Consider the following 27,051-nt stretch of genomic DNA (forward strand, 5'->3'; position numbering starts at 1 on the left):
GTCTGCATTTAATTCCATCTGCCACTTTCAGTCCATTTTTCTAACTGGGCCACATCTCACTGCAAGCTCTGATAGTCTCCCATGCTGTCCACTACACCCATAATCTTGGTGTCATCTGCAAATTTGCTGATCCAGTTAACCACAATATCATCCAGATCATTGATATAGAAGGCAAACAACTACAAACCCAGTACAGATCACTGCAGCACTCCAGTCACAGGCCTCCAGACAAGATGCAACCATCTACCACCACTCTCTGGCTTCTCCTACAAAGCCAATGTCTAATCCACTTTACTACCTCATCTTGAATGCCAAGCGACTGAACCTCTTTGACCAACCTTGCATGCAAGGTTTTGTCAAATGTCTTGCTAAAGTCCATGTAGACAACATCCACTGTCTTGCTTTCATCCACTTCTCTGGTAGCTTCCTCAAAAAACTCTTATAAGATTGGTTAAATACTACCTACCGCACACAAAGCCATGGTACACACAAATAAGTCTTGAGGAGAAGCAGGACATGTTGAAAGAGTAGTTAGTGAAGCTCAGGAGATTCTGGGTATCATAAATAGAGGCACAAGATACAAAAGAAGGCCAGTTTATCTTGTACCTGCACTAAATGCTGATTGTTCCACAAATGGACAAATGAGTTGTATTCAATTTTAGTCATCATATTTTATATTGATTATGAAGAGCCTAAAGGAAGTACAGAAAAGACTTATTGAAATAAATGGCAATGTCTTCAAATAATCATAGAAATTCATGCCAAAGCCAGTGGCAATCTGCTCTGACATGCCCATAATGGTCAAAAATAGACTAGTGCCACTTGCAAACTCTTGACACAAATGTTGATCAAGATCCCTTCAAGGTAGGGAGGACCCGTGCCTTCAGACTGCAATCCCAAACCTGACCCACCTTTACAGTGTTACAGTAGCAGTACAAGTGCACAGATATACAAATATGTCAGCACTCCCACAGCTATAGGTTGACTCTTTATAGAGCCTAAGGGCCAAGGGTAAGAATGACGTCATACAGCGCTCTTTGGAGCAGCGCCTTGTCTTAGTCTATTACTACAAGTGCTCCCCTGTTCAGCCAAGGCGTCATGCAGAGGGTGAGAAACATTGTCCACAATTGCCAGGATTTTCCGTAGGGTCCTTTGTTCTACCACAGCCTCAGTGTGTTCAGTTTGACTCCTATAACAGAGCCAGCCTTTCTAATCAGTTTATTGAGCCTGTTGGCATCACTCGTGTTGTTGCCATTGCCCCAGCTCACCACCACATAGAAGATTGCACTGGTGACAACAGACTGGTAGAACATGTGAAGGAGAGGCCTGCATACTCCAAAAGACCTCAGTCTCCTCAGGAAGTAGAGGCAACTCTGGTCCTTCTTGTACACACCCTCTGTGTTTCAGGTCAAAACATCGACTGTACTTTTTTTCCACTTTTTTCCAGTCTGGCCTGCAGAGACCCTCCAGCATTTTGTGTGTGTTGCTACAAAATCAACCAATTCTCCTTTCTCTATCCTGCTTGTTATTCCTTCAAAGAAACCCAGCAGATTTGTCAAGCAAGACATTGCATTGAAGAATCCTTGATTACAGTCTATTTTATCATGTGCCTCCAAGCATCCCGAAACCACATCCTTAACAATCAACTCCAACATCTTCCCAGGCACTGTCAGACTAACTGCCCTATAATTTCCTTTCTTCTGCCTCGCTCCCTTCTTGAAGAGTGGAGTGACATTTGCAACTTTCGAGTCTTCTGGACCCATCCCAGAATCTAGTGATTCTTGAAAGATCATTACTAATGTCTCCACAATCTCTTCAGCCACCTCTTTCAGAACCCTAGGGTGTACACCATCAAGTCCAGGTGACTTATCCATCATCAGACCTTTCAGCTTCCCAAGAACCTTCTCCCTAGTAATAGCAACTTCACACACCTCTGACGCCTGCCACCTGAAATTTCCAGCACATTTGCTGTCTTCCACAGTGAAAACTGATGCAAAATACACAGTTTGTCCGCCATTTCCTTGTCCCTCATTACTACCTCTCTGCAACATCATTTTCCAGCTGCCCAATTCCTCTAACTTCCAGTAATTTTTCCTCTCTTCAGTGTTTATGTTGGCTTTGTTAGTCACGGTTGTGTCAGCTTGCCTTTAGAATACTTCTTCCTCTTTGGGACGTATATATCCTGTGTCTTCCGAATTGCTTCCAGAAATTCCAGCAGTTGCTGTTCTGCTGTCATCCCTGCCAGGGTCCTTTTCCATTCAATCTTAGCCAACGCCTTTCTCATGCCTCTGTAATTCCCTTTCCTCCAGTGTAATACTGATACATCTCACTTTAGCTTCTCCTTCTCAAATTTCAGGGTGAATTCAAGTATTATGAATACTTGCCCCTAAGGGTTCTTTTACTTTAAGCTCGCTGATCAATTCCGGTTCATTGCACAACAACCAATCCAGAATAGCTGATCCCCCAGTGGGCTCAGACAGGATTTGCTCTAAAAAGCTGCCTCATAGACATTCTAGAAAATAATCATGGGATCCAGCTCCAACCTTATTTTCCCCAATCTATTTGCATACTGAAATCCCTCCATAACTATTGTAATATTGCCCTTTTGTCATGCATTTCCTATTCACCATTGAAATTTGTAGACCACATCCTTACTACCATTTGGAGATCTGTATGTAACTCCCAACAGGGTCTTTTTACATTTGCAGTTCCTGAGCTCTACCCACAAATATTCAACATCTTCCAACGCTATGTCACCTTTCTTCGTGACTTTTTTTTTAAAAAAACAAACAGAACCACACTACCCCCTCTGAATGTGTATCTTTGGACATAAAGCTCCCAGCTATAATCTACTTTCAGCCATGATTCAGTAATACCTACAACATCATACATGCCATTCTGTAACTGTGCTACAAGTTCATCTACCTTATTCCGTATATTGCGCACATTCAAATATAATGCCTTCAGTTCTGTATTCACCCTTTTCAATTTTGTCCACCTTTTACGTTGCAACTCAGTCTGTTGACTGCAATTTTGTCTTATCATTAGCCTCTCCTTGCTAGAAGTCTCACTACACATTGCCTTTGTTTGTAAACCAACTACCTCATCCTCAGCACTATCACGACAGTTCCCATCTGCCTGCCAAATTAGTTTAAATCCTCCCAAACAGCTCTCGCAAATCTGCCCACAAAGATATTGGACCCCTCAGGTTCAGGTGCAAACTGTCCCTTTTGTACAGGTCGTACTTTCACCAGGAGAGATCCCAATGATCCACAAATCTGAACCCCTGGCCTCCAGCATCAGTTCCTCAACCACACTTTCTTACCCTCACTGGCCATGTGCCACAGGCAGCAATCTAGAGATTACTACCCTGGCAGTCCTGATTTTCAGCTTTCTACCTTGTTCCTTAAAATCTCTCTTCAGGACCTTCTTATCATGTCTACCTATGTCATTGGTGCCAATATGCACCAAGACTTCTGGCTGCTCACTTTTGTCCTTAAAAACGCCACTGACCTGATCCAAGACATCGCTGACCCTTGCACCAGGGAGGCAATATACCATCCGGGTGTCTCTATCACACCCACAGAAACTCGTCGCTGTTCCTCTGACTATGGAATCTCCCATCAACACTGCAGCCCCCTTTACTTCTCTGCTCTTCTGAGCCACAGCAGCAGAGACCCAGTCACCGTGGGTCTCCCACCCCCCCCCCCAGTAGAGCATGCCCCTCACCAGTATCTAAAGTTGTATGCTTACTATTGAGGGAAACTGCCACACTCTGTGCATTTCCCTTCCTTCTCCCGACAGTCACCTAGTTACCAGTCTCCTGTGACCTTGGGCTCACTACCTCCCTGTAGCTCTGATCTATCACCTCCTCATTCCCCTGTATGAGTGGAAAGTCAAGCTGCAGCTCGAGTTCCTTGATACATTCTGTCAGGAGCTGCAGCTCAGTGCACCTGGGGCAGATCCACCAGACTGGAGATCTCCCAGACCCCACATCCCACACACAGTACAAAACACTGCCCCGGAGACATTCTCAGTACACAAGTACACCCTAACAGATGATGAATAAGCAAATGAGAACAAAAAGACAGAAAATCACCAGATACTTTATCTCACCCAAGCCTGATGAGCCATAATCACTCTAAACATCGGCATGCACAAAAGAATGGCCTCTTTGCTTGCATTATTGTTAAGAGATTACAAAAATTAAAGGAGGTACATGTTTTCTTATCTAATTTATCTCCTTTATTGTATTCCTTTTTGCTCTCTCACTTTCTATATCCAATTTGACCATAATCGAGGTTTTAAACAGACAGTACTCAGATCAAACACTGCACTGCTCATATTTCAGCAGTTTTACCATAAAAAATAATGTTTTTGCTTCCAATTTACTGCACCCTCTGCAGAAAATCCCAACAAAGTTCAAGAAAAACTGAAGAACTCCAACAGAAACTAATCTAAATGGTTTAAAAACAAACTGGTTTAGCAATATTCATCAAAGGAGGAAAGCTGCTCCTTCTACCTAGTTTGTGATCAATCTTTCATGCTAAAGTATCCAATGCTAAACCAGTGAGACTGCCACCCCAAGAATTTATTCAGGAGAAATGCGTACCTGTTAATGGTGAAGGCTTGTACAGTGTGCTATACTGGTTCTGTTGATAGGAAGTACTGCTCCGATTGCTGAATGCTTGAGAGCAGGCCATGACAAGTTCCTCTTTAATAATACACCCTTTGGGATGATCTTCTGGAAGCTCATTTAATCTTTGTTCCAGAGAATGTTTTAAAAGGTCCAATTTTTCACTTGATTCATTCAGCCTGGATTGAGCCTAGGATGGAAAATAAATATTTCTCATTTATAACATACATTTTTTTCAAGCTAATTCAAACAAGGTTTGTGAGATTGAATCTGGTGGGTGGACAAATTTAGCCACGGATAACTAAGTCCTACAAAGATTCTAGTAAAATAACAAAAATATCTTTAATGTCTTTGCCAGTTTTTTGAAGTACAGGTACTGCTTCATTTGCTCACATTACCCCATCTTTTGAAATGTTTTTCCTTTACTCATTTACTGTTACAAGCTCTTATAGATAGAAGAGATATATTTTTCACCAGCTGAATCCACTTGTCAGTTCTTTAAATGCATGGTTCATCTTCTTCAAGTTCAAATTTAATTGTCATTCCACCTTATACAAATAACCATGAATACAGCCAAATGAAACAGTGCTACTCCAGAGCCAAGGAGCAAAACACACTCCCAACAGTCAAACACAGCATAATGCACATATAGCACATAAAATAGCAGTAAAATACAGTCACACAAAAAAAAATATGGTCCAAGTCTCTGAGTCCATGAATGTTGCAGCAGTCTCCAATCAAAAACAGAAAAGAACTTGTCTTGAGCTGAGAAAACACTAGGGGGCAGCACTGCTTCCAGCATGGATGCCACACCACAGCACCTCCAGCATTCAGTCTGATTTGTTGCATTCCTTTCTAATTCCAGACCCTAACATTTCCCAATAATCTGTCAAATTAGCTCCCATCAAATGTACACAAATTGTTTCTTGAAAGTTTATTTGGAATGTTCCACAAGTGTCCACAAGAACTGTAGCGCCAACTCAATGTTTGTTTTTCTTGGTATGTACAGTTAATGAAGATGCCTTAATCTATCACTGCTTAAAACCAGCAGCAACAATGCTGATTGTGGCTGTAATTCTCGCCGGACTCCTCATAGGAAATGTGGCTGCCAGTCAGGGATACAGGTGCATTTAAGAAAACTGGACTTTCAATTCCCAGTACCGACCATCTTACCAACAAACGTACAGTATCCAGAGATCTCAGAGCTAGGATGCTGTATTAGAGGGATATTAGAACAGCTTGTGTCTTGTGTTTCACAGCATCCTGGTTAACTCCTTCTGTATCAGGCACAGCAATTCACTATGCACCATCAAGATAGGACTGTCCTGTCTCTCAAAAGCAGAGATGGAGGTGTATGCCTCAAGATCAACTTCTCCTGGTGCACAAATGTATCTGTGTTGTCCCAATTCTGCTCACCAGACTTGGAATATCTCGCATTTTACATGTTGTCACAGATTCCTCCGATTATTTTGGTAGTGGTGTACATTCCACCTTGGGCCAATGGCAAACAGGCTCTAGATGATCTTAATAATGGGATCAGCATGCACGAAACAGAACACCCTAATGCCATCATCATCATTTGGGGGAATTTTAACCAGGTCAGCTTGAAGAAGTCATTAAATAATTAGCTTCAACAGATCACTTGTGGTACCAGAGGAAACAACACACTGATCCACTGTTAACACCACCATCAAGAATGCCTACCGTGCTACTTCACACCCACACCTTGGTAAGTCTGATCACCTGGCTGTACTTCTACTCTCCGAATATAGACAAAGACAGCAGACTGCAGCACCATAGTGAGGATCAAAAAGGTATGTATAAGGGAGGCACAGGGGTCCTTACGGGACTGCTTTGAATCTGTGGACTGGACTATATTCAGGGATTCATCTTCGAATCTGGATGAGTCTGCTGCAGTTGTTACCGACTTCATTAAAACCTATGTGGATTGAGTGCGTGCCTATGAAAACTTGATGTATGTTCCCAAGACAGAAGCTGCAAATGAACTGGGAGGTTCATAATCTGTTGAGGGCTAATCTGCGGCATTTAAATCTGACAATCCAGATCTGCACAAGAAAACCAGGGACGACTTGCGACAAAATACTTTTGAGCAAGGTTGGACGCACATCAACTCTGACAGAGCTTGCAGTACATTACTTCCTACAAAGTGAAACCGAATAACGTAAAAGGCAGTGATGTTTCACTACCAGATGAGCTCAATGCCTTCTATGCCCGTTTTGAAAGAGAGAATAAAACAACAGCTACGAGGATCCCTGTTGCATCCGGTAACGCTGTGATCTCAGCCTCGGGGCCGATGTCAGGCTGTCTTTGAGGAGTATGAACCCTTGCAAGGCAGCAGACCTCGATGGAGTACCTGGTAAGGCTCTGAAAACTTCTGCCAACCAGGAGGCAGGAGTATTCAAGAACCTTTTCAACCTCTCACTGCTACAGTTGGAAATTTTCACCTGCTTCAAAAAGGCAACATTACACCAGTGCCTAAGAAGAGTAGTGCAAGCTGACTATCGCCTAGTAGCACTCATATCTACAGTGATGAAATGCTTTGAGAGGTTGGTCATGACCAGACTGAATTCCTGCCTCAGCAAGGACCTGAACCCACTGCAATTTGCCTATCGCCACAATAAGTCTACAGCAGAAGCAGTCTTGACGGCTCTTCACACGGTCTTAGATTCCTGGACAATACAAGCAGCTACGTCAGGATGCTGTTCGTTGACTATAGCTCAGCGTTTAACATCATCATTCCCAGAGTCCTGATCAATAACCTACAGAACTCGGGCCTCTGTACCTCCCTCTACAATTGGATCCTCAATTTCCTAACCAGAAAACTACAATCTGTACAAATTGGTGATAAAATCTCCTCCTCACTGACGATCAACACTGGCACACCTCAGGGGTGTGTGCTTAGCCCACTGCTCTACTCTCTCTGTACCCACAACTGTGTGGCTAGGCATAGCTCAAATACCTTCTATAAATTTGCTGATGATACTACCATTGTTAGTAGAATCTCAGATGAAGATGAGAGGGCATACAGGAGCAAGATTTACCAGCTAGTTGAGTGGTGTCACAGCAACAACTTGCACTCAATGTCAATAAGACATAAGATCTGATTGTGGACCTCAGGAATGGCAAGATGAAGAAGCACAAACCAGTCCTCACAGGGATCAGGAGTGAGAGGAGAGTTTGAGCAATTTCAAGTTCCTGGGTCTCAAGATCTCTGAGAATCTAACCTGGTCCCAACATATTGGTGCACCTATAAAGAAGGTAAGACAGCAACTATATTTCATTAGGAGTTTGAAGAGATTTGGTTTGTCAACTAAAATACTCAAAAACTTCTACAGATGTACTGAGAAGAGCATTCAGACAAGCTGCATGACTGTTTATTATGGGGGGGTGTACTGTACAAGATCAGAAGCTACAGAAAGCTTTAGTTAACAAAGTTAACAAATTTCACGACACATGCTGGTGATAATGAGCCTGATTCTAAATTCACAGAATCTCTTTTCTTCTTTTACAAATACTGGTAAACATAGCTGTTTACTATCTGCCATTTCATTATTTTCATTCATAAAATCAGAAGCATCAATTTTAAGAGAACAAAATGTAAACAAATGGTATCCAGGATCAAAGAAAGAGAGCACAGTAAAAGGCCCTTCGGCCCAGCACATCCATGCCAACCACTTACATATCAACACTAATCCCATTTGCCCATATTTGGTTTATAGCCATCTACACCTTCCTGATTCAAGTGCCTGTCTAAATGCTATTTAAACCATTTCATTCCAACGCGTGAGGTTTAACATGTAAGGCATACAAACTCAGATTGTACATTGCCTCTGGGGCTGGAATGTTATAGTCGTAACAGAAACAAGGTTGAAAAAGAGCAGGGCTGGCAGCTCTAAACTTCAGGATAGTGGTGCTGACAGAGGAACAGATACGTGAAGAGCAGGTATTGCCTTTTTAATAAGGGAGGATTTTGCAGTAGAGATGACATTCTTTGGGATCGTCCAGTGAGGCCATTTGTGTAGAAACATATGAAGGGGTGTTATAGACACATCCACCCCAATAGTCAGCAGTAACTTGAGGAGCAGGAGTGTAGAGAAATTGCTCAGAGTTTCAATAATAATAGGGTTTTATTATTGGGAGATTTTAATTTTCCTGGTATAGACTGGAGTGTTAGGAGCCTGGATGTGGTGGAATTTGTGAAGTGCGTCCAGGAATGCTTCCCAAGTCAATATACAGAGAACCCAAACTAAGAGCGTACAATACTGGATCCCTTCTACATACAGAGAGCCCTACTTAGGAGGGTGTAATATTGGACTTCCTCTCTCTATACGTATTTTTTTCTCACCCCTTATGGGTGGTGTGAATGCGTACATTTCCCTCAGTCTCAGGTCCTCCACCTGAGGCCTGGGAGCTTGAGGGTTCGGCACAGGTTCCTAGTAGTGCACTCTTCTGGACCAAAATCTTAGATGTTGTTCCCAAGATTTGATGGAGCAATTCTCCTAGTCCATGTGTCACAGTTCCAAGTACTCCAGTCACCACCAGGATTACTCTGGCTTTAACTTTCCATGTCCTTTTTATCTGCTCTTTCAATCCCTGGTATTTATCCAGCTTCTCTTATTCTTTCTTCCTGATGTTACAGTAATTCAGGATTGCCACATCTATATTGCTTTTTCTGTTCCTTGTCCAGTAATATTATGGTCTGGTAGCTTGGTCAGTATCTGCAAATCAGTCTGTATTTAGCTCTCTCTCTCTCCACTACCTTCTCGGGAGTTTCCCATTTGGACTTGGGAATATCCAATCCATACTCAGCGCAGATGTTCCTGTACACAATTCCTGCAGCTTGGCTCTGCCGTTCTGTGTATGCTGCCCCTGCCTGCACTCTGCTACAATGCGCTGGATGGTTTCAGTGGATTCCTTACACCTTGGGTCCTGTCTGGTGTGATAAACCCCTGCTTCTACTGCTCTTGTGTGGCCACAAGCAGCACCTCTGTGCTGTCCCTCAGCCCAGCCATTGGTAGGACTTTCTTATGTCAGTCACCTCTGATATCTGGCGAAGGTACATACCATGCAGTGGCTTGTCCTGCCATGGTTTCTGGTCCTCTGGCTGTGCTTCACCCACTTCCATTTTCATGTCCCTTGCCTGCTGTCTGAAGTATTCTCCTAGGAGGTTGTCCTTAGGAGCCATCTTCCTGACATACTCATGGATGTTTCACATTTCTCCAGGACTGTGACCTTGACACTTCCAAGTCCCCACCCTCCTTTATTCCGGTGGGTGTACAGTTGCTCGACATTGGACTTTGGGTGGAATCCTCAATGTATTGTTCATAGTTTTTGGTCTTGATGTCAGTAGTTTCCAATTCCTTCTTTGGCCACCACACTATTGTGGCTGGGCAGGATCTTGTTCTGATTCTGTTCTTCCCATTCAGCTGGCTTTTCGGATATGTCTCACTCTTTGGAGGTTCTTGGATGTTGCAGCCTTCCTTGTGTCCTCATCGTGGCTTCCAATGCACCTGCTTGATCCCCAGGTATTTGTAGCTGTCCTGTGCAGCTGGTACATGGCTTTCAGGTAATTTGACTCCAACAGTCTTAATGAGTTTGCCTCTTTTCACTACTATCTGGCTACATTTTTCCAGTCCAAGCGACATTCCAATGTCTCTGCTGTACATCCTTCTCAGGTAGGTTAATGAGTCAACATACATTTCATTTCTGGCATACATCTTGATATCATCCAAGCACAGGAGGGGGCTGATGGTCACTCCACTTTGAACCTGGACCCATACCCATCCTTTGGGAAGATCTGGCTGAAGGGGTTCAAGCCTAAGCAGAACTAATGGGAGTAGTGCATTACACTGGTATATTCCACATCTAATGGACACATGTTACTGGATTTGAGTTAACTTCTAGCATTGCCCTCCAGCAGCCCATTGACTTCTTGATGAAGGTCCTTAGTGTCTTGTTGACGGTGTACCGAGACAGGCATTCCAGGATCTGTGTGGGGCACTGAGTCAATCCAGGTTCTGCTTAAGTTGGTTTGCCTGTTCCTTGCGTTTCCCATGTCTGCTTTATCTACCAGTAGTTAGAGCATGAAGCCTCCAGCTTCATTACCAATCTGCCCTCTAAGCAGGGTTTAGGAGCTTACACACGTTTCTTCAACTTGGTGGCTATGATGCCTGATAGGAGCTTCCATGTTATTGACAGAAAAGTTACAGGTCGGTAGTTTGATCGTGTTCTCTTTGTGAGGCTCCTTCATTATGAGTACAGTCCTTCCCTGAGTTAGCCAGTCAGGGTGGGAGCCTGCTTCAAGCAGATGGTTCATTTGAGTTGCCAGCCATATAAGTAATGCTGTTAGTTGTTAGTTTCTTCAGCCAATAGGCGAGGATCACGTCAGGCCCTGGTGACAACCAGTTCTTCGCACTTGCTACCCATTGCTGGACATCTTCTGCTGTGGTGGTGATTCAATCTTCCTCTGGGAGGTTGCAGAGGTTTGCTTGTAGGGCTATCAGCCATTGAGCCTGGTGTTATGTGGTGCTTCTTTTTCACCATACACTCATCCAGTATTCCTCAGTTGCTTCCCCTTTTGGGGAAGAGGGCCCTACTTGAGAGAGTGCAATACTGGACTTCCTGTTATAAAGCACCGGACCTTTTCTTTGGGAATGAGGCAGGGTAAGTAATTAAAGTGACAGTCCTTTGGCTCTATTGACCTTAATACAATTATAAGTTGCAAGATAGTGATAGAAGGGTATGACCAGAGGTTAGGGTCCTACACCGCAGCAGGATAATTTGGGGGGTATTAAGCAGGTCAATTAGGAGAGCCCATTTGAAGGGAAGCAACGAATCACAAGTGGAAAGCATTTAATGGTGAGATATGAAGTGTCCAGGAGCAACACATTCCTGAAAGGGTGACGGATAAATCTGGCAAGTTTAGAGAACTTTGGTAATAATACGCCACCAGTTTACTGATTACTAGTTTGATATTACAGCAACTGAAAACAGAAGTGGGTAAATTCTCAATCAGTTCTACAGGGCATTGGTGTACCATGTCAGTGCTGCTCTCCTTATTTTAGAAAGGGTATATAACACATTGGATACTGTTTGGATAAAGCTTACAGGATGAATACCAGGACTGCCTAACAAGGAAAACTTTGTCAATCAATGCCTGTATACTCGGGAGTTCCTTGGAATGAGAACTTGAATGAAATCCTTAGGGATCCTGATGTTAGATGTGGAGAGGCCTCTTGCTCATGTGGAAAAACATCCAACAAGTCACTAACTACAAATAAAGGGTCATTTAAAAGGCTATTTTAAAACAGGGATGAGGTGAAGCATTTTTATCTTAGAGAGTCATAATTCATTAGAATCATCTTCTTCCAAAGGTGGTCGAGGCAGCATTTGAATATCGTTACTACAGAGGTAGTAGATACAGTCAGTACCTAATAAAGTGGCCACTGAGTGTATACTTGTGGCCCTCTGCTGGTGTAACCTTTTCACTTCAAGCCTCAACATGTGGAATCAGAGATGCTTTTCTGCACATCACCGCTGTAACGTGGTTATTTGAGTTAGTGTCGCCTCCTTGACAGTCTGCCACGCTCCCCGACCCCTCTCATTAACAGGGGATTCTCACCTGCTGACACTGCTGTCACTGATGCTTTTTGTTAGTCACACCATTCTCTAAACTCTGCTGATTTCCTGGGTCTTTCCACACACAGCAGTTTCTGAGATACTCAAACCACCCTGCCTGCCACAACAACCATTCACAGTCAAAGTCACTTAGATCACATTTCTTCTCCATTCTGATGCTTGGTCTGAACATGATTGGATATTTGCATTAACAAGTGTACGGGTATACTGAAAAAATGGCCACTGAGTGTGTTCCTGTGGGTAGAACAGAATGCAGAACTGAGAAAATAATCAAGTTGGCCACAACCATACTAAAGTTACTTATCTAGTGGAGTTGCTGCCTGATAGCACCAGCACCCTGGTTCAATGCTGACTCTGAGTGCTGTCTCTGTAGAGCTTGCTTGTCCTCCCTGTAACATGTGGGTTTCCTCCTGGTGCAGAGTTTCCTCCCACATCCTACTTGTATACACATTTTTGGTCAAATCTAGGAGGAGTTGATGAAAATACAAGGATAATAATGCCCAATAAGTTTAAGCTGATGATCAACACGGAATTGAAGGGCTGAAGGGCACATTTCAGACCTCTACCTCTCTTTGACTCTACATGGGGGAAGCAGGTTTAAGAGGCCAAGATACCTCTATGCAGTATATCTTATGAGAAACCATTCCTAAGTTGCCAAAGATCATCAACACTGCCAAGCACAGCTTCACCAAAGGTTGTACAGTAACCCATTCCATGCGGTCAGATCCGGAACACCACTACCTCTTATTCCTTACCTCAGACAGTGCTTTCTTATCATGGACCTTCCCTGATCCCAGCAGACGGAGGACGTTTTTGGCACCTTCTGACACTGCATGCTCCACACGGAAGTGATGTCGTAATTCCTCAATCCTCAGTTCCAGGAGACTTATATCTGGCTTGGCTTTGAAATTAAATAGAAGGCCATACATTAGTGAAGGCAAACATTCTCAATATATACTTATCCTCTCTTCAGCTTGGCACAGTGGCCCAAGCTTTTGTCTTCATGGTCTGTAAATGTGTGTTTAGTGATAGCCCAGAACATACAGTAATAGAGTTTGTCACTTTCGCCCTCACACTGATCTTTTGCTCAGGGCCATAGCATCAACCTCAAATCTTTTAAAACTTAAATCTCCATTTCTACAGAGTCACTCACAGGCCTTGGTGTTCCCATTCAACCATCACTGATAATAACTCATCCAAAGCTCAGGGCTTCAAAATTCAATCACAGTATTAGAAGAGTAAAACTGTGGTACCGGTAGAAGGACATTTTTCCTCATGGGAAGTCCGTGAGAGGTGACATAGTGCAGGGATCAATGCTGGGACCACGGTGTTTGCGAAAATTGAAAGGAAAATTTGTCTAAAGCTTCAGTGTCAGATGGCAAGCGGTGCAGGGTTTGGGCGGATGGAATTTGTTTGCAACAAATGCAAGGTGATGCATTTTGGGATGACAATAAGGAGTAGAAAATGTAGGGCACTAAGGAATATTGATAAACAGAGGGTCTTGATTCAACTCCTTTGGTCCCAAAATGTGGCAACACAGGTCAAACAGACCTGGTGGTGAACAAGACAAACACATAGATTGTCTTCAAAGGCAACGCGAGTGAATCTGCAGATGCTGGAAATAAATAAAAAAACATGAAACGCTGGCAGAACTCAGCAGGCCATACAACATCTATGGGAGGAGGTAATAACGACGTTTAGGGCCGAAACTCTTCATCAGGAGTGAAGTAACATGGGATGGTCGAGGGGGGATAAGAAGTGGTGGAAGGGATAAAGTAGAGAGCTGGGAAGTGATAGGCTGGAGGGAAATGGGCTAGGGGGAAGGTGGAGAATTATGGGAAATAAAAGAGAAAGAAAGGTTGGGCTGGGGGAGAGATTATAGTGAGGGGGGAAAAGAAAGAGAAAGAGAACTAGACTAAAATTAGAGATAGGGATGGGGGTAAGGGTGTACTATCCACTGACGTCTACTACAAACTACTTCTTCCCCTTTCCTTCCAGGCCTGAAGAAGGGTCTCAGCCCAAAACGTTGACTCTTTATTCCTCCCCATAGACGCTGCCTGACCTGCTGAATTCCTTCAGCATTTTGTGTGTGTTGCGGAGGAAAAGAAGGACAATCTTTTAGACAGCATCAAAGAATCTAGGAACCAGTCCTCTTTGACACTTGATAGGACAAACTGTACGGGTCTTCTTTGACACTGTACTAGTAAGAGTCCTGTTTGAGAACATTTACAGGAAGGGTATGAATCCAGTTGGACATTATGGATGAGCTTTACCCCAAGGCTGGCCTCCTGACGATTAACTTTTTCAGATATTATTATCCTCCAATTCTTTATGCATGCACTTTTGCAATTACCTTCCCTTAATGTGTCTTCACTAACCAAACTATTTAATTCTAGCATTCCTGTTGTATAATATTTCCATGTCTCAGTCACACCTCCCTTCTTTAAGATTTAAATATAGTTATTATCAAAGGAAGTATAAATTATACAACCCTGAGATTTGCTTGCTCACAGGCATCCACAAAGCATAAACTCCATAAACTCTTCTATATGTCCTTCCATCTACTTATAAGGCTTAGTATTAAAACCTACTGGATACTACTTCCTTAATGGACAGAAGTATAAACTGTTTTTGTTGTAGATGCATGTAGTTAATGAATTTATTGTGTTAATTCAATCATAAGAATGTTGTTTATCTTTGAGCCTTAGTTTTATCAATGGGACAGTATCCAATAATCAATCTAAATTCGGACTGTGTTGATGAATTTGAGGGAGAAACATGAAATTTAGCGTCCATTGACACTAAAAATTTAACTACTTTCACATTTGGTTTGTGGGAAAAAATTCTCAACACATGCATCCTCGTACAGCTTAGAAATTATAGACTTATCCATGATTATCAGTAAGATTTCTCACAAATATTACCTTGCCCATCCTCAATTTCTACTTGCAGTTCATCTGCCTGTATCGCTTTCCGAACTTGCATACGGATCACTTCAATTTTGGTCTTACTATCCTGCAGCAGCTGTTGAGCAGCAGACAGCATCTTCCGATCCTGTGGGATTAAAACAAAATCAAAATTAAACTGTTTTACTTGTCTGTATTCACAGACACAAAAGATTCTGTACACGTTGGATACCTTGAACAACACACACACAAACTGCTGGAGGAACTCAGCAGGTCAAACAGCATCTATGGAGAGAAATAAACAGCTGAAGTTTTGGGCTGGCCCGAAATGTCAATTGTTTATTCCTTTTTATAGATGCTGCTTGACCTGTTGAGTTCCTCAAGCATTTTGTGCAGGTTGCTTGTTAGTGTGGTGGTTAAGAGAAGGTAAAATAGGAAGGAAACTAACAGAGATGTAAAGACTATAAAATAATTAAAGCAAGAGCGAAAGGACAGGGGAAAGTGATCTTTACACAAGCAATGGAGTCACTCATGAGGCTGGGTCAGGGCTGGAAACTACTAGGTTTCATCAATGAGCAAAATGGGAAAAGGGGAAGCGTACTTAATGGTGTAGTTTTGCAGTTAAGGAATAATTTATAATGAAATCATGTTATTTAATTGGTGAGGATACAATGAGAGTTAAGCCAGTAGTGAAGACTTAAAAGATAAATTAAGAAATAGGAATTGTAAAACACTAACAGAAACAAGAGGAAGTCCTTTTTCTTACTGATATCGCTTCCACCTGCCAGATTTGGTCTCCTTATTTTATGAAGGACATAGCACATAACAAACAACCAACTTAATGAAGGATATAAATGCACCAAAATCAATTCAATGAAGGCTCATTGGACGCATACCTGGAATGGGTGGAATGCCTCGTTGCACAGTTTCTGTTTGTATTTGCAAAGAGTGAGCATTTAATAAAACTTACAAGATCAGGGTCAGGGTGAAGGGGGTATTCCCTCATGTGGGAAAACTGTCCAAGAGTAAAGTGTTGCCGAGAAAGGGACAAGGTCCTGCAGACAAATGTTGAGGAATTAAGAAATAAATGAAGAAGGACACAAAAGTGTCGATTTCCAGAACACTTCCTGTGCCAGACACCAGTGAGTACAGAAATAAGGATAGCACAAAAACACTCAGTGCCCACTTCATTAGTTACGCCTGTACCTCATAAAGTGGCCACTGAGTGTATGTTTGTGATCTTCTGCTGCTGAAACCACTTCAAGGCTCGAGGTGCTGTACATTCAGAGGTGTCTTCTGCACACCACTGTTGTACCACGTGGTTATATGACACACTGTCAACTTTCTGTTAGCTTGAACCAGTTTGGCCATTCAACTCTGACCTCTGTCATTAACAAGTCATTTTCACCCCCTGAACTGCCTGCACTCATTGGATGATTTTACTGTCACAGTAGCATTGCAAGTGCACAGATATACAAATATTAGAAGAGAAGTAAGAAAAAGTAAAAAACTAGTTGCCTCAAGTAGTCTAACAGGAGGAAGGGGTCATCACTTCCCCAGCTATAGGTTGACTCATTAGAGAGCCTGATGGCCAAGGGTAACAATGACCTCATATAGCGCTCTTTGAAGCAGCACATTTGCCTTTGTCTATTACTAAAAGTGCTCCTCTGTTCAGCCAAGGTAGTATGTGGAGGGTGAGAAACATTGTCCAGAATTGCCAGGATTTTCCATAGTGCTTTTTGCTCTACCATACCCTACAGTGGTTCCAGTTTGACTCGTATAACAGAGCCAGCCTTTCTAGTCAGTTTATTGAGCCTGTTGGCATCATCCGTGTTGATGTCATCGCCCCAGCACACCACCACATAGAAGATTGTACTGGCAACAACAGACTGGTAGAACATATGAAGGAGAGACCTGCATACTCCAAAGGACCTCAGTCTCCTCAGGAACTCTGGCCCTTCTTGTACACAGCCTCTGTGTTGGTGTTCCACTAAAGTCTGTCATCCAGGTGCAAGCCCAGGTACTTGTAGGTCCTCACCACATCAACGTCCTCACAATCAATAGTAACAGGAAGCAATTTCTTCCTAAAGTCCATCATCATCTACTTTGTCTTACTGATGTTGAGCTGCAGATGATTCAGCTTGCACCATTTTACAAAGTCCTCCACCAGGGTCCTGTATTCACTCCCCCGTTCTCTCTTTATACACCCAACTATTGTTAAGTCATCAGAGAATTTCTGCAGACGACATGACTCAGTGTTGTATCTAAAGTCCGAGGTGTACAGGGTAAACAGGAAGGGACCCAATACGGTCCCGTGTGGAGCCTCAGTGTGGCTCATAGCCATGTCTGACATGCTCAAGCTGTGGTCTGCCAGTCAGGTAGCCCATTATTCAGACTACAATGGAAGTGCCAACCTGCACTGAATGGAGCTTTTCCCCAGCAATGAGGGCTGTATGGTATTGAAGGCACTTGAAAAATCATTAAAAAAACATGATTCTCACAGTGCTGCCCTGCTTGTCCAAATGGGAGTAGGCTCTGATCAGCATCACATTTCTTCCCCATTCTGATGTTTGACACAAGAGTTTCAACAACTAATCTTCCTGACCACGTCCGCATGCTTGTACGGATTACACTGTGGCCACGATTGGCTGATTAGACACTTGCATTAACGAGTTGTACCTAATAACGTGGCCACTGGGTGTAAATGTGCAACTGAAGAGGGTACCAAGTCTAAAATAGAATTACAGTCCACATATGTAAGTACAAGAAGCCTATTAAACAAGGTTAAGAGAATAGGGCAAAATTACCTACAAGGAATTAACTTATGATTTCATTAACAGTATCCTTATGAAATGAAGGATAGAAATGGATTCCAAATTTGCTTGCAACTAAGGAATGCAGGTTAAGTAGAGATGGGAAGAAAGCATAAATTAAGCAGAATCCAGAAAACAAGGATGTCTTGGAATGAACAAAGGAAGAATTTCTCTGGTTATTATTAGTGTCAAAGACAGTGCTGGGAGGATGCACATAACTGGAAAGGGTATCAAGAGGCAAATTTGCAAGGTGTGTGTCATAATCAGGAACAGAGCTGACAGTGATTTGAAAAATATCAGCTTGATTTCACTGAAAGGGAAATCGGGACCAATTTACTGCAACTCTTTGCAGTAAAAAGTTAAAAGACTAATTTTCCAGAAAACATTTGGATGGAGTTAAAGGGCCTGGAACACATCAGAAGACAATTGGCTTTGCACCAGGTAAGGATTTTCACACTGGATTTTGTTTACCAGGGTTCGCAATAGTACATTAAATGCCACTGTCATGTCTGCTTCTACCAGCAATCCGGTCAACATGTCCCAGGTACCCACCACCCGTGCAAATAAATTTCCCTCCTCTCACCTTAAAGCTATGTATTTATTACTCAACATTTACAGCCTGTGAAAAAGCCTTATTATCTATTCTATCTGTGCCTTTTACAAACCCCTATCCAGTTTCTCCTCAGCTTCTGAGAGGTGGAAAATAACCTTGAGACTCGATTCTATAAGGAGTACAAGAATAAAGATCTGGGTTTCTAGATGCACAGTCTATTAAAAGTGGCAAGTCAGATTGTTAAAGTATTGAAAGAAACCATATGGCATTCTGGGATTTTTAAATAGAAACATAATGTACAAGAGCAAGAAAATCACAAGAGTCAGAGTCATAAATCAGTCAGAAGCTTTGGCAATTTAAGTGCTTGTCTAGATGTTTCTGAAATATTGTGCAAGTATTTGCCTCCATTCCCTTCTCAGACAGCATGCTCCAGATCACAGCCACCCTCTGAATGAAAAATTATTTTTCAATTGCCTTTAAACTGATTTCTTCCTTACCTTCAACCTATGCTTAGTGATCTGAGACCCTTTCGCCATATCAAATTTTCTTACTACCTACTCTCTGTGCTTGTGATAACTTACTATACGTCTACCCGGTCCCACAGAAAACAGACCAGGCCTGTCCAACAAAACATTCAACCCCAGAAAGGTCACAGTGAAACAGGCTTTCCACCACCAAATTTGGTTCCTTATAGGCTCACCAGAACAGAACACCACTTTAGAAAAATAAAGATTCAGACTAAGTGGGGCATTGTGCCCATTTCTGAATGCCTCAAATGAAGGAAAGATGTAAAAGCTTTGGATAGGAAGCAAACAAAATCTACAGAAGTTATTTCAGGCACAAGGAACTTCAGTAATACAGATTATCTAGTCGGACAAAATAAGGTTGTGACAAGATCAGAAAATGGTGTTTAAATCAATAAGGGTATACAAGGAGTGGCGAGAGAAAAAGAATATATTTATTGCAAAGGAACATCAGAATGAAGGTGACAGACAAACTAACCAAAAGAGATTAAGGACAACTTGTTTCATAGTAAGTGGCTGGTAACAGGAATGACTGCCAGGGCAACAGTCGAGGTAGATTGAATAATAACATTTAAATCTGAGAGTGGTGAGAGGGTTAGTATTAAAATGGTGGTGGTGGGGGGGGGGGGGAGAAGAGAGAGAGAGAGTGGGGGGGAGAGAAGGGGGGAGGGGGAGAGAGAGGGGGAAGAGAGAGGGAGGGGGAGAGAGGGGGGAGAGGGGGGAGAGAGGGAGGGGGGGAGAGAGGGAGGGGGGAGAGAGGGGAGAGAGAGGGAGAGAGAGGGGGAGAGAGAGAGGGGGGAGGGGGAGAGAGGGGGAGAGAGGGGGAGAGAGGGGGAGAGAGGGGGAGAGAGGGGGAGAGAGGGGGAGAGGGGGAGAGAGGGGGAGAGAGGGGGAGAGAGGGGGAGAGAGGGGGAGAGAGGGGGAGAGAGGGGGAGAGAGGGGGAGAGAGGGGGAGAGAGGGGGAGAGAGGGGGAGAGAGGGGGAGAGAGGGGGAGAGAGGGGGAGAGAGGGGGAGAGAGGGGGAGAGAGGGGGAGAGAGGGGGAGAGAGAGAGGGGGAGGGGGGAGAGAGAGGGAGAGAGGGAGAGAGGGGGAGAGAGGGGGAGAGAGGGGGAGAGAGGGGGAGAGAGGGGGAGAGAGGGGGAGAGAGAGAGGGGGGAGGGGGAGAGAGGGGGAGAGAGGGGGAGAGAGGGGGAGAGAGGGGGAGAGAGGGGGAGAGAGGGGGAGAGAGGGGGAGAGAGGGGGAGAGAGGGGGAGAGAGGGGGAGAGAGGGGGAGAGAGGGGGAGAGAGGGGGAGAGAGGGGGAGAGAGGGGGAGAGAGGGGGAGAGAGGGGGAGAGAGGGGGAGAGAGGGGGAGAGAGGGGGAGAGAGGGGGAGAGAGGGGGAGAGAGGGGGAGAGGGGAGAGAGAGAGGGGGAGGGGGGAGAGAGAGGGAGAGAGGGAGAGAGAGGGAGAGAGGGGGAGAGAGGGGGAGAGAGGGGGAGAGAGGGGGAGAGAGGGGGAGAGAGGGGGAGAGAGGGGGAGAGAGGGGGAGAGAGGGGGAGAGAGGGGGAGAGAGGGGGAGAGAGGGGGAGAGAGGGGGAGAGAGGGGGAGAGAGGGGGAGAGAGGGGGAGAGAGGGGGAGAGAGAGGGAGGGGGAGAGAGAGGGAGGGGGAGAGAGAGGGAGGGGGAGAGAGAGGGAGGGGGAGAGAGAGGGAGGGGGAGAGAGAGGGAGGGGGAGAGAGAGGGGGAGGGAGAGGGGGAGGGAAGGGGGAGAGGGGAAGAGGGGGAAGGGGAGAGGGAGAGGGAGAGGCAAGCAAACAAGCCAGCCAGAGAGGGACCTTGATAATAAACAAGAGAGTGAGGCCACACAATCTTCACACTAGAGAAGGACCAGCAACAGGCTGATTAAGAACAAAGAGAGGAGAGACTGAGGGGGTGGGAGGGAGGGATGCCAAAGGGGATGGAGGGAGGAGGGGGCATTCTGTTTGGATAGAAGTAACAAACATATTACATTGCTGGGTGTTTTCAAAAGTCAGCAATGAATGAAAGAGATAAAGAGCAGATATGCAGGGTAGTTACAAAGAAGTACAGGGTATTACAGATAAGTGCCAAAACTCTAGGATAGTTCTAACTGCAACATGAATTATCCCAACGTAAAATCTGCTATTAGTAATGCCAGGAGCATAGGGTGTGAAGAGTTAACCATATTGTGCCCTGAATAATTTTCTTCAGCAGTGTGTTCTGGGTCCAGGGAGGAAAGAGGCATTGCTGAATCTGGTTCATGTCAAGTGCACCAAGCTTCAGCAGGAGAACATTTAGTGACTTTAAGATCATAAGAATAGTTCAGCTACAGAAAAGCAGGAGCAATCAAAGTAAAAGTAATACAGTGGAGGATGATCAATTTCAACAAGATGAGAGTGGATGTGGCCCTGCTAAGTCTAAGTCAAAGACTGACAGGCAAAACAACAGCAGGGAACAAGAGTCTAAAACTAGCAGGCATCAACGGGAAAGATTCAAAGGGAAGGCAAGAAGTAAGTTGGTCATATAGTGGAAGGAACGAGCTGCCAGAGGGAGCTCTAAAGGTCAGTACAATTGCAATGTTTAAAGACATTTCGAGAGGTATACAAATAGGAACGTGTTACAGGAAGATGAGACAAACACAGGCAAATGGGACCAGCTTAAATAGACAACTTGGTTAGCATGATCAAATTGTTTCCATGTTGTATAACTCAAGCAGAACAATGGGCTACTTTTAAGGAAGGAATTGTTCAGGCACAATTGAGGCACATTCCCATGGGGAGCAAAAAATGAAAAAACAAGTCCACAACTCCCTAGATAATGAAAGAGACATAGAGGAAAATAAAGTGAGGGGGAAAAAAAACTGTTGGGATGAAGATATGAGCAACAACCTACAGGCTGATTATTAAAGATGCTGATGGGGGGGGGGGGGTAGGATTAAGAGTAGCAAAGAAAGAGCATGAGAAAGGATCAGCATCAGCACGCAACATAAATGAGAATCCAAATGTATTCAACTGGTACATAAAGATTAAAAGCGTAGTATAAAGTAGCAAAGACTATCAGTGACCAGTGAGATCTCATATACTTACATCCTGGAACATGTATACACCTGTTAGAAATAGAGTGGATATAACCCCGGGGCCTGGCAGTACCAAACTCAGGGTGCTAAGGAGAGCAAGTGGCTCTGACAAGAATTTTTCATCTTTGTTAGCCATAGGAGAGGTATCAAAAAATTGAAGAATAGCCAAGGTTGACCTGTTGTCTAAAAAAGGGCTGTAGGGATAAATGTGGAAAGGTTTCACATGAGAGGTTCTGGAAGTGCATGGTGATGGCCATATCTTCTATCTCTCAGAAGAGACAGGTTAGTGGTCAACGGAACTTATCCTTGCTGGTGGTCCTGGACTTGTGGGTGTTCCATATGGATCCGTACTGGGACCTCTGCTGTTTGCAATGTGTAAATGACATGGATTAAATTGTGGACGGTTGGGTTAGTAGGTTCTCAGACAATACAAAGATTAGTGGTGTTGAGGATAATGTAGAAGATTGCCAAAGCATACAGCATAATGTAGAGCAGTTGCAGGCATGGACAGAGAAATGGCAGACAGAGCTTCATCTGGCTAAGTGTAAGGGAGATCAAATGTAAAAGGTAAGCACACAGTTAAAGCAGCACCCCAACAGTGTTGATGAACATAAGGATCTTGGAGTCCAGGTCTGTAGTACGCTGAAAGTGGCTGCACAGGTTGATAGGGCAGTAAATATGGTGTATGACATCCTTGCCTTTATTAATCGAGGCACTAAATTTGAGACAGGAAATTATGTTGCAGCTTCATAAAACTGGTTAGGCCATATCTGGATTCAATTCTGTTACCTTTTATAGGAAGGGGTTGGAGGCTTTTGTGGTGGTATGGAAAGGGTTTACCAGGATGCTGTCTGGATCAGAAGACATGTACTATAGGGAGAGCTTTGGGAAACTTAGGCTGTTTTCTCAAAAGCAGCAGAAACTAAAGGGAGCTCTGAATAAGAATTACTATCACTGATGTCTATGATGATAATTTTAATGTTTTGCCTGATAGAAATTTAGGAGAGACAGAGACAGACAGCTGGTTTCATTTCCCATGAGTTGAAATGTCTAATACTACAGGATGTACATTTAAGGTGAGAAGGAGCAAGTTCAAAAGAAATGTGCAGGACATTTATTTGTAGAGTGATGGGTGGCTAGAATGCACTGCCAGGGGTGGCCATGGAGGCAAACATGATGGAGAAGCTTAAGACATTCTTAAATAGGCACAAGAATTTGCAGAGAATGGAGGGATAAGGACACTGTGTAGGCAGAATGGACTAGCTTAGTAGCATGTTTAAATACTAATGCTATTAGTCTGTCACAACATCCAGTCTGCATTGTTCAATGCAGGCTAGAATGTGCTAGGTTGCTGAAAATTATGCTAAGGAACAGGATTTATGTTCACTTGGAGATGCACAGAAGATTGTATTACTCTAAGTTTTTAAAGGAGATAATTAAGAAATTTGCTGAAAGGAACGTTGGTATGGCATAGTAAACCTGTGTAAAGCACAAGGGATCTGAGATCCAAACTGACTGAGTGATCAAATGCAGAGGATAATGATGGATGCAACAAAGGATCTGCTGGAAGAATCAATGACTTAAGCAGCATTTGTTTGGAAAGGCATCTCCGACACTTTGTCAAAACCCTCCGTCAGGTAGCAGTGGATAAGATTTTTTTTTCTGAATGGAAGCTTAACAAGAGGTGTACCACAATGATTGCTGTTTTTCAGATAAGAACATAGGTGGAGTGATTAGTAAGCTTGCAGATGATGCAAAAATAGTTGTTGCCTCCAGATACATCAAGACATAGATCAGCTGGAATGTTGGCAGACCAGTGGCAGGTAGAATTTAATTCAGACAAGTATGATGCAATATACTTCAAGAAATCAAATTTGGAAGGACACAGTAAATATAGTAGCTACCTGAAGAACAGAGATATACAGAGACCTTGTTGTATAAGCTCATAGCTTTCTGAAAATTGTGACATAGATGTATAGTGTAGTGAAGAAGCCAGCTGGTTTGCTTGCCTTAAAAGGCCAAGGCATTGAATATAAGAGCTGGGACCTTGTGACGCAGTTGTACCAAACATTGGTAGGCTGCAGTTGGAGTATTGTGTACAGTTCTGGTCACCACACTACAGGAAGGATGTCATAGAAAAAGAGCAAGTTTAAAAGAGATTTATCAAGAAGCTGTCTGGAATCAAGACCTGTAGTTGTAAGGGCAGACTAGATGGGCTAGATTTATTCTGAGGAGGAGGCTGAGAGATGAGGCATGGAGAGGATAGACAGTGTTTATTTCCTATGGCAAGGGACTATCAAACTGGAGGGCAGGGGTTTATGGAGAAAGGGAAGAAACTTAGAGGGGTACATATTTCACACAAATGGTGGTGGTTATCTTGAACTAACTGCCAGAGGAGGTGACAGAGGCAGACACAATCACAATGTTTAGAAGGCGTTTGGACAAGTACTTTGACAAGACAACGAAGAGTGCTACAGGCCTATTGCAGGCGAATTGGTCTGGAATGGACAGATATCATGAACTGAATGAAGGCCCGTTGCAGTGCTTTGATTCTTTGAAGAAAAAAAATATCACAGGACACCGACTGTATTCTTTGAATTCCTTTTGGAATGTCGGGGTGGTGCCAGAGGGCTTAAGGACAGCAAATGTTAATCTCTTCTTTAACATATTGGAGTCAGGATATGCTGCACAATAGCAGGTCAGTCAGTGCTGGGAAGCATTTGAAAACTGTAGATCTGGGACAGGATCAAGTCAAAGAGTCATACATTTACAAGGGCCCTTTATCCTAACTTGTCCATGTGCCAACTGAGTTGCCCAGCATCTGTCCCAAGTGTCTGCATTTGACTCATAGCCTCCAAGCCACCTGGAAGGAATTGGATTAAAGAAAGCTAGATTTGTTACAGGTGAGTTGTACTTACAGTTTTCTGATGAAGGTTATGAAATCAATGTAGCATGTATGGACTTCATAACATTTCTGATAAGGTGCACAAATGTAAAAGAGGACATTGATAGTGCAGATACAAAGTTGTTTAAGTAATAGATTACAAGAAGGTGAGCTAAATGGTTCTTTTTTTGGACTGAAGATTGGTACCAGAGATCAGTGTTAGAGCAATTGTTTCTATTGTTCTACATAACTGACCTAAGACTAATGAGGTGCAAGCCACAACTTCTAAGTTTGTGGATGACACACAACTTGGCAGAGTTGTGAAATCGTGAAGAGGATAGTGACAGACCGTAGCAGGATATACTGGCTAATGCAACAGGCAGACATGCAGCAGAAGTAACTTTGTGTACAGAAATGTGAAATGATGCATTTGGTAGGCAGAATGAGCAGAGATTTAGAAAATGGAAACCAGTTGAAAAAGGGAATGCAAGTGCAGAAGGACTTGGTGATGAAGATCCGCAGGTCACTGAAGATGGCTATGCAGGTCCAAGGAGTTGAGGGCTGTCTTGCTGAGTCTTTATAACTCACCAGCCCACCCATAACCAAAGTACTGTATTCAATTCTGGCTGAAGATAGGAAGAATATGAAGGCATTAGAAAAAACTTCAAATCATAGTTTCTGGGATGAGGAATGGTATGACAAGGTCAGATAATACACTGGACTGTTTCATTTGGAGAAAAGTATTGGGAAGTTTGATATAAGTACATATTGTGAAAGTATTCTAAGTGCATAGTCATCAGAGTTCTATCTATGTCAAAACTCACATATGACTACTAAATGTATAAGAATTTAGCGATGCATTTGGTATCCACGAGTAAATTTGTGCAGGTGATTCTGACCTCCAATCCCATAAACCACAGCAGTGCTCTGAGCAGATTGGGTGTCCAAAGGCCACCCAGCTTGAAGGCTATCACCCACTGGCATCTTCTACACTTCAAAAGGCTGGAATGGACACCTCTGGTTTACTCTTACTTGCAAAACCCTTAACTAATACTCCAAGAAGCAGGACTTAAAAAGCAGTGAATGAAAAGATCGCTTTACTTATGGAAGCTGAACCTCAGGAAGTTCTTCCTTACCTTAATGGGTCCACTGGAGTACATCTGGATCATATTCTCAGCACCTTGTTTCACCTTCATCTCTATGTCAAGCTGCTTTTCAAGTGCTACAATCCGGTTCTTGTTTGCAGTCGAACGAGCCTCCCGGCTCAAAGTACCAGGAGACTGTGGTCCATCTAAATATATTTAAAAAATTCAGATCTTCATTTGTACTTGTTTTAAATAGTTGATTCCAGTTAATTGGGACACATCAGAACTTATACATTTAGGTCCAATAAAGCAGCTGCCCCAATAAGATGAAGTTTCATGAAAACAGTTTTTTAAAAAAGTATAAAAAAAAGACAAACTGAGTAACAAATTATGTACTTAAAATATAGAACACATTAGAATACTACTAAACTACTACAGCACCATAAAATTGTACTTGTTCCTAATAGTTATCAGAGGAATTCATCCAGTGTATGCTGCCGTGTTCTTTATATTGATGGTAAATAAACAAAATCAGTACAGACTCCAAGTGCAGATAATGGCCTGCCTTCATACAATCCTTTTGACCATTGCTTATCTTCAAATCTTCCGAACCTTCATTTTCATTGCAATATTCAAAATGATTGTTGATACCTTCAAATTCTTCATAGTTCCGAACTTGGAAGTAATGAAATAGTTTCGGTTGCACTTTGCTGACATTTCCAAGCCAGAATGCTTGAAACTGCAGTGAGCAAAACAGCTCTAAATTGCCTTACTACGTATTTCTTGCCAACTATCAGTGGCAAAAATCACAGCTTTTTCACAAGTAATATGTGTGACTGATGCAATTTTAAAACCATTCACTATAAGCACGGTATGGTGTCCAACAGCCACATAAGTGCATGCGACTAACTCCAG

At 43.3% G+C, this 27,051-nt stretch overlaps 1 protein-coding gene across 1 annotated transcript in view; it reads right to left on the minus strand.

Annotated features, from left to right (window-relative positions):
* The window catches only part of pkn1a (protein kinase N1a), a 139,287-nt gene that overhangs the window by 81,202 nt on the left and 31,034 nt on the right, over positions 1–27,051 (minus strand). Inside the window, exons 3-6 of the mRNA XM_059992076.1 lie at positions 26,188–26,342; positions 15,220–15,349; positions 13,051–13,196; positions 4,613–4,826 (exon numbers count right to left, since the gene is read on the minus strand). Of these exons, the coding sequence (XP_059848059.1) occupies positions 4,613–4,826; positions 13,051–13,196; positions 15,220–15,349; positions 26,188–26,342 (645 nt within the window). The remainder of the gene's footprint in view (positions 1–4,612; positions 4,827–13,050; positions 13,197–15,219; positions 15,350–26,187; positions 26,343–27,051) is intronic.

The sequence above is a fragment of the Hypanus sabinus genome, chromosome 16 (genome assembly GCF_030144855.1).
Source record: "Hypanus sabinus isolate sHypSab1 chromosome 16, sHypSab1.hap1, whole genome shotgun sequence".
Classification (NCBI taxonomy): domain Eukaryota; kingdom Metazoa; phylum Chordata; class Chondrichthyes; order Myliobatiformes; family Dasyatidae; genus Hypanus; species Hypanus sabinus.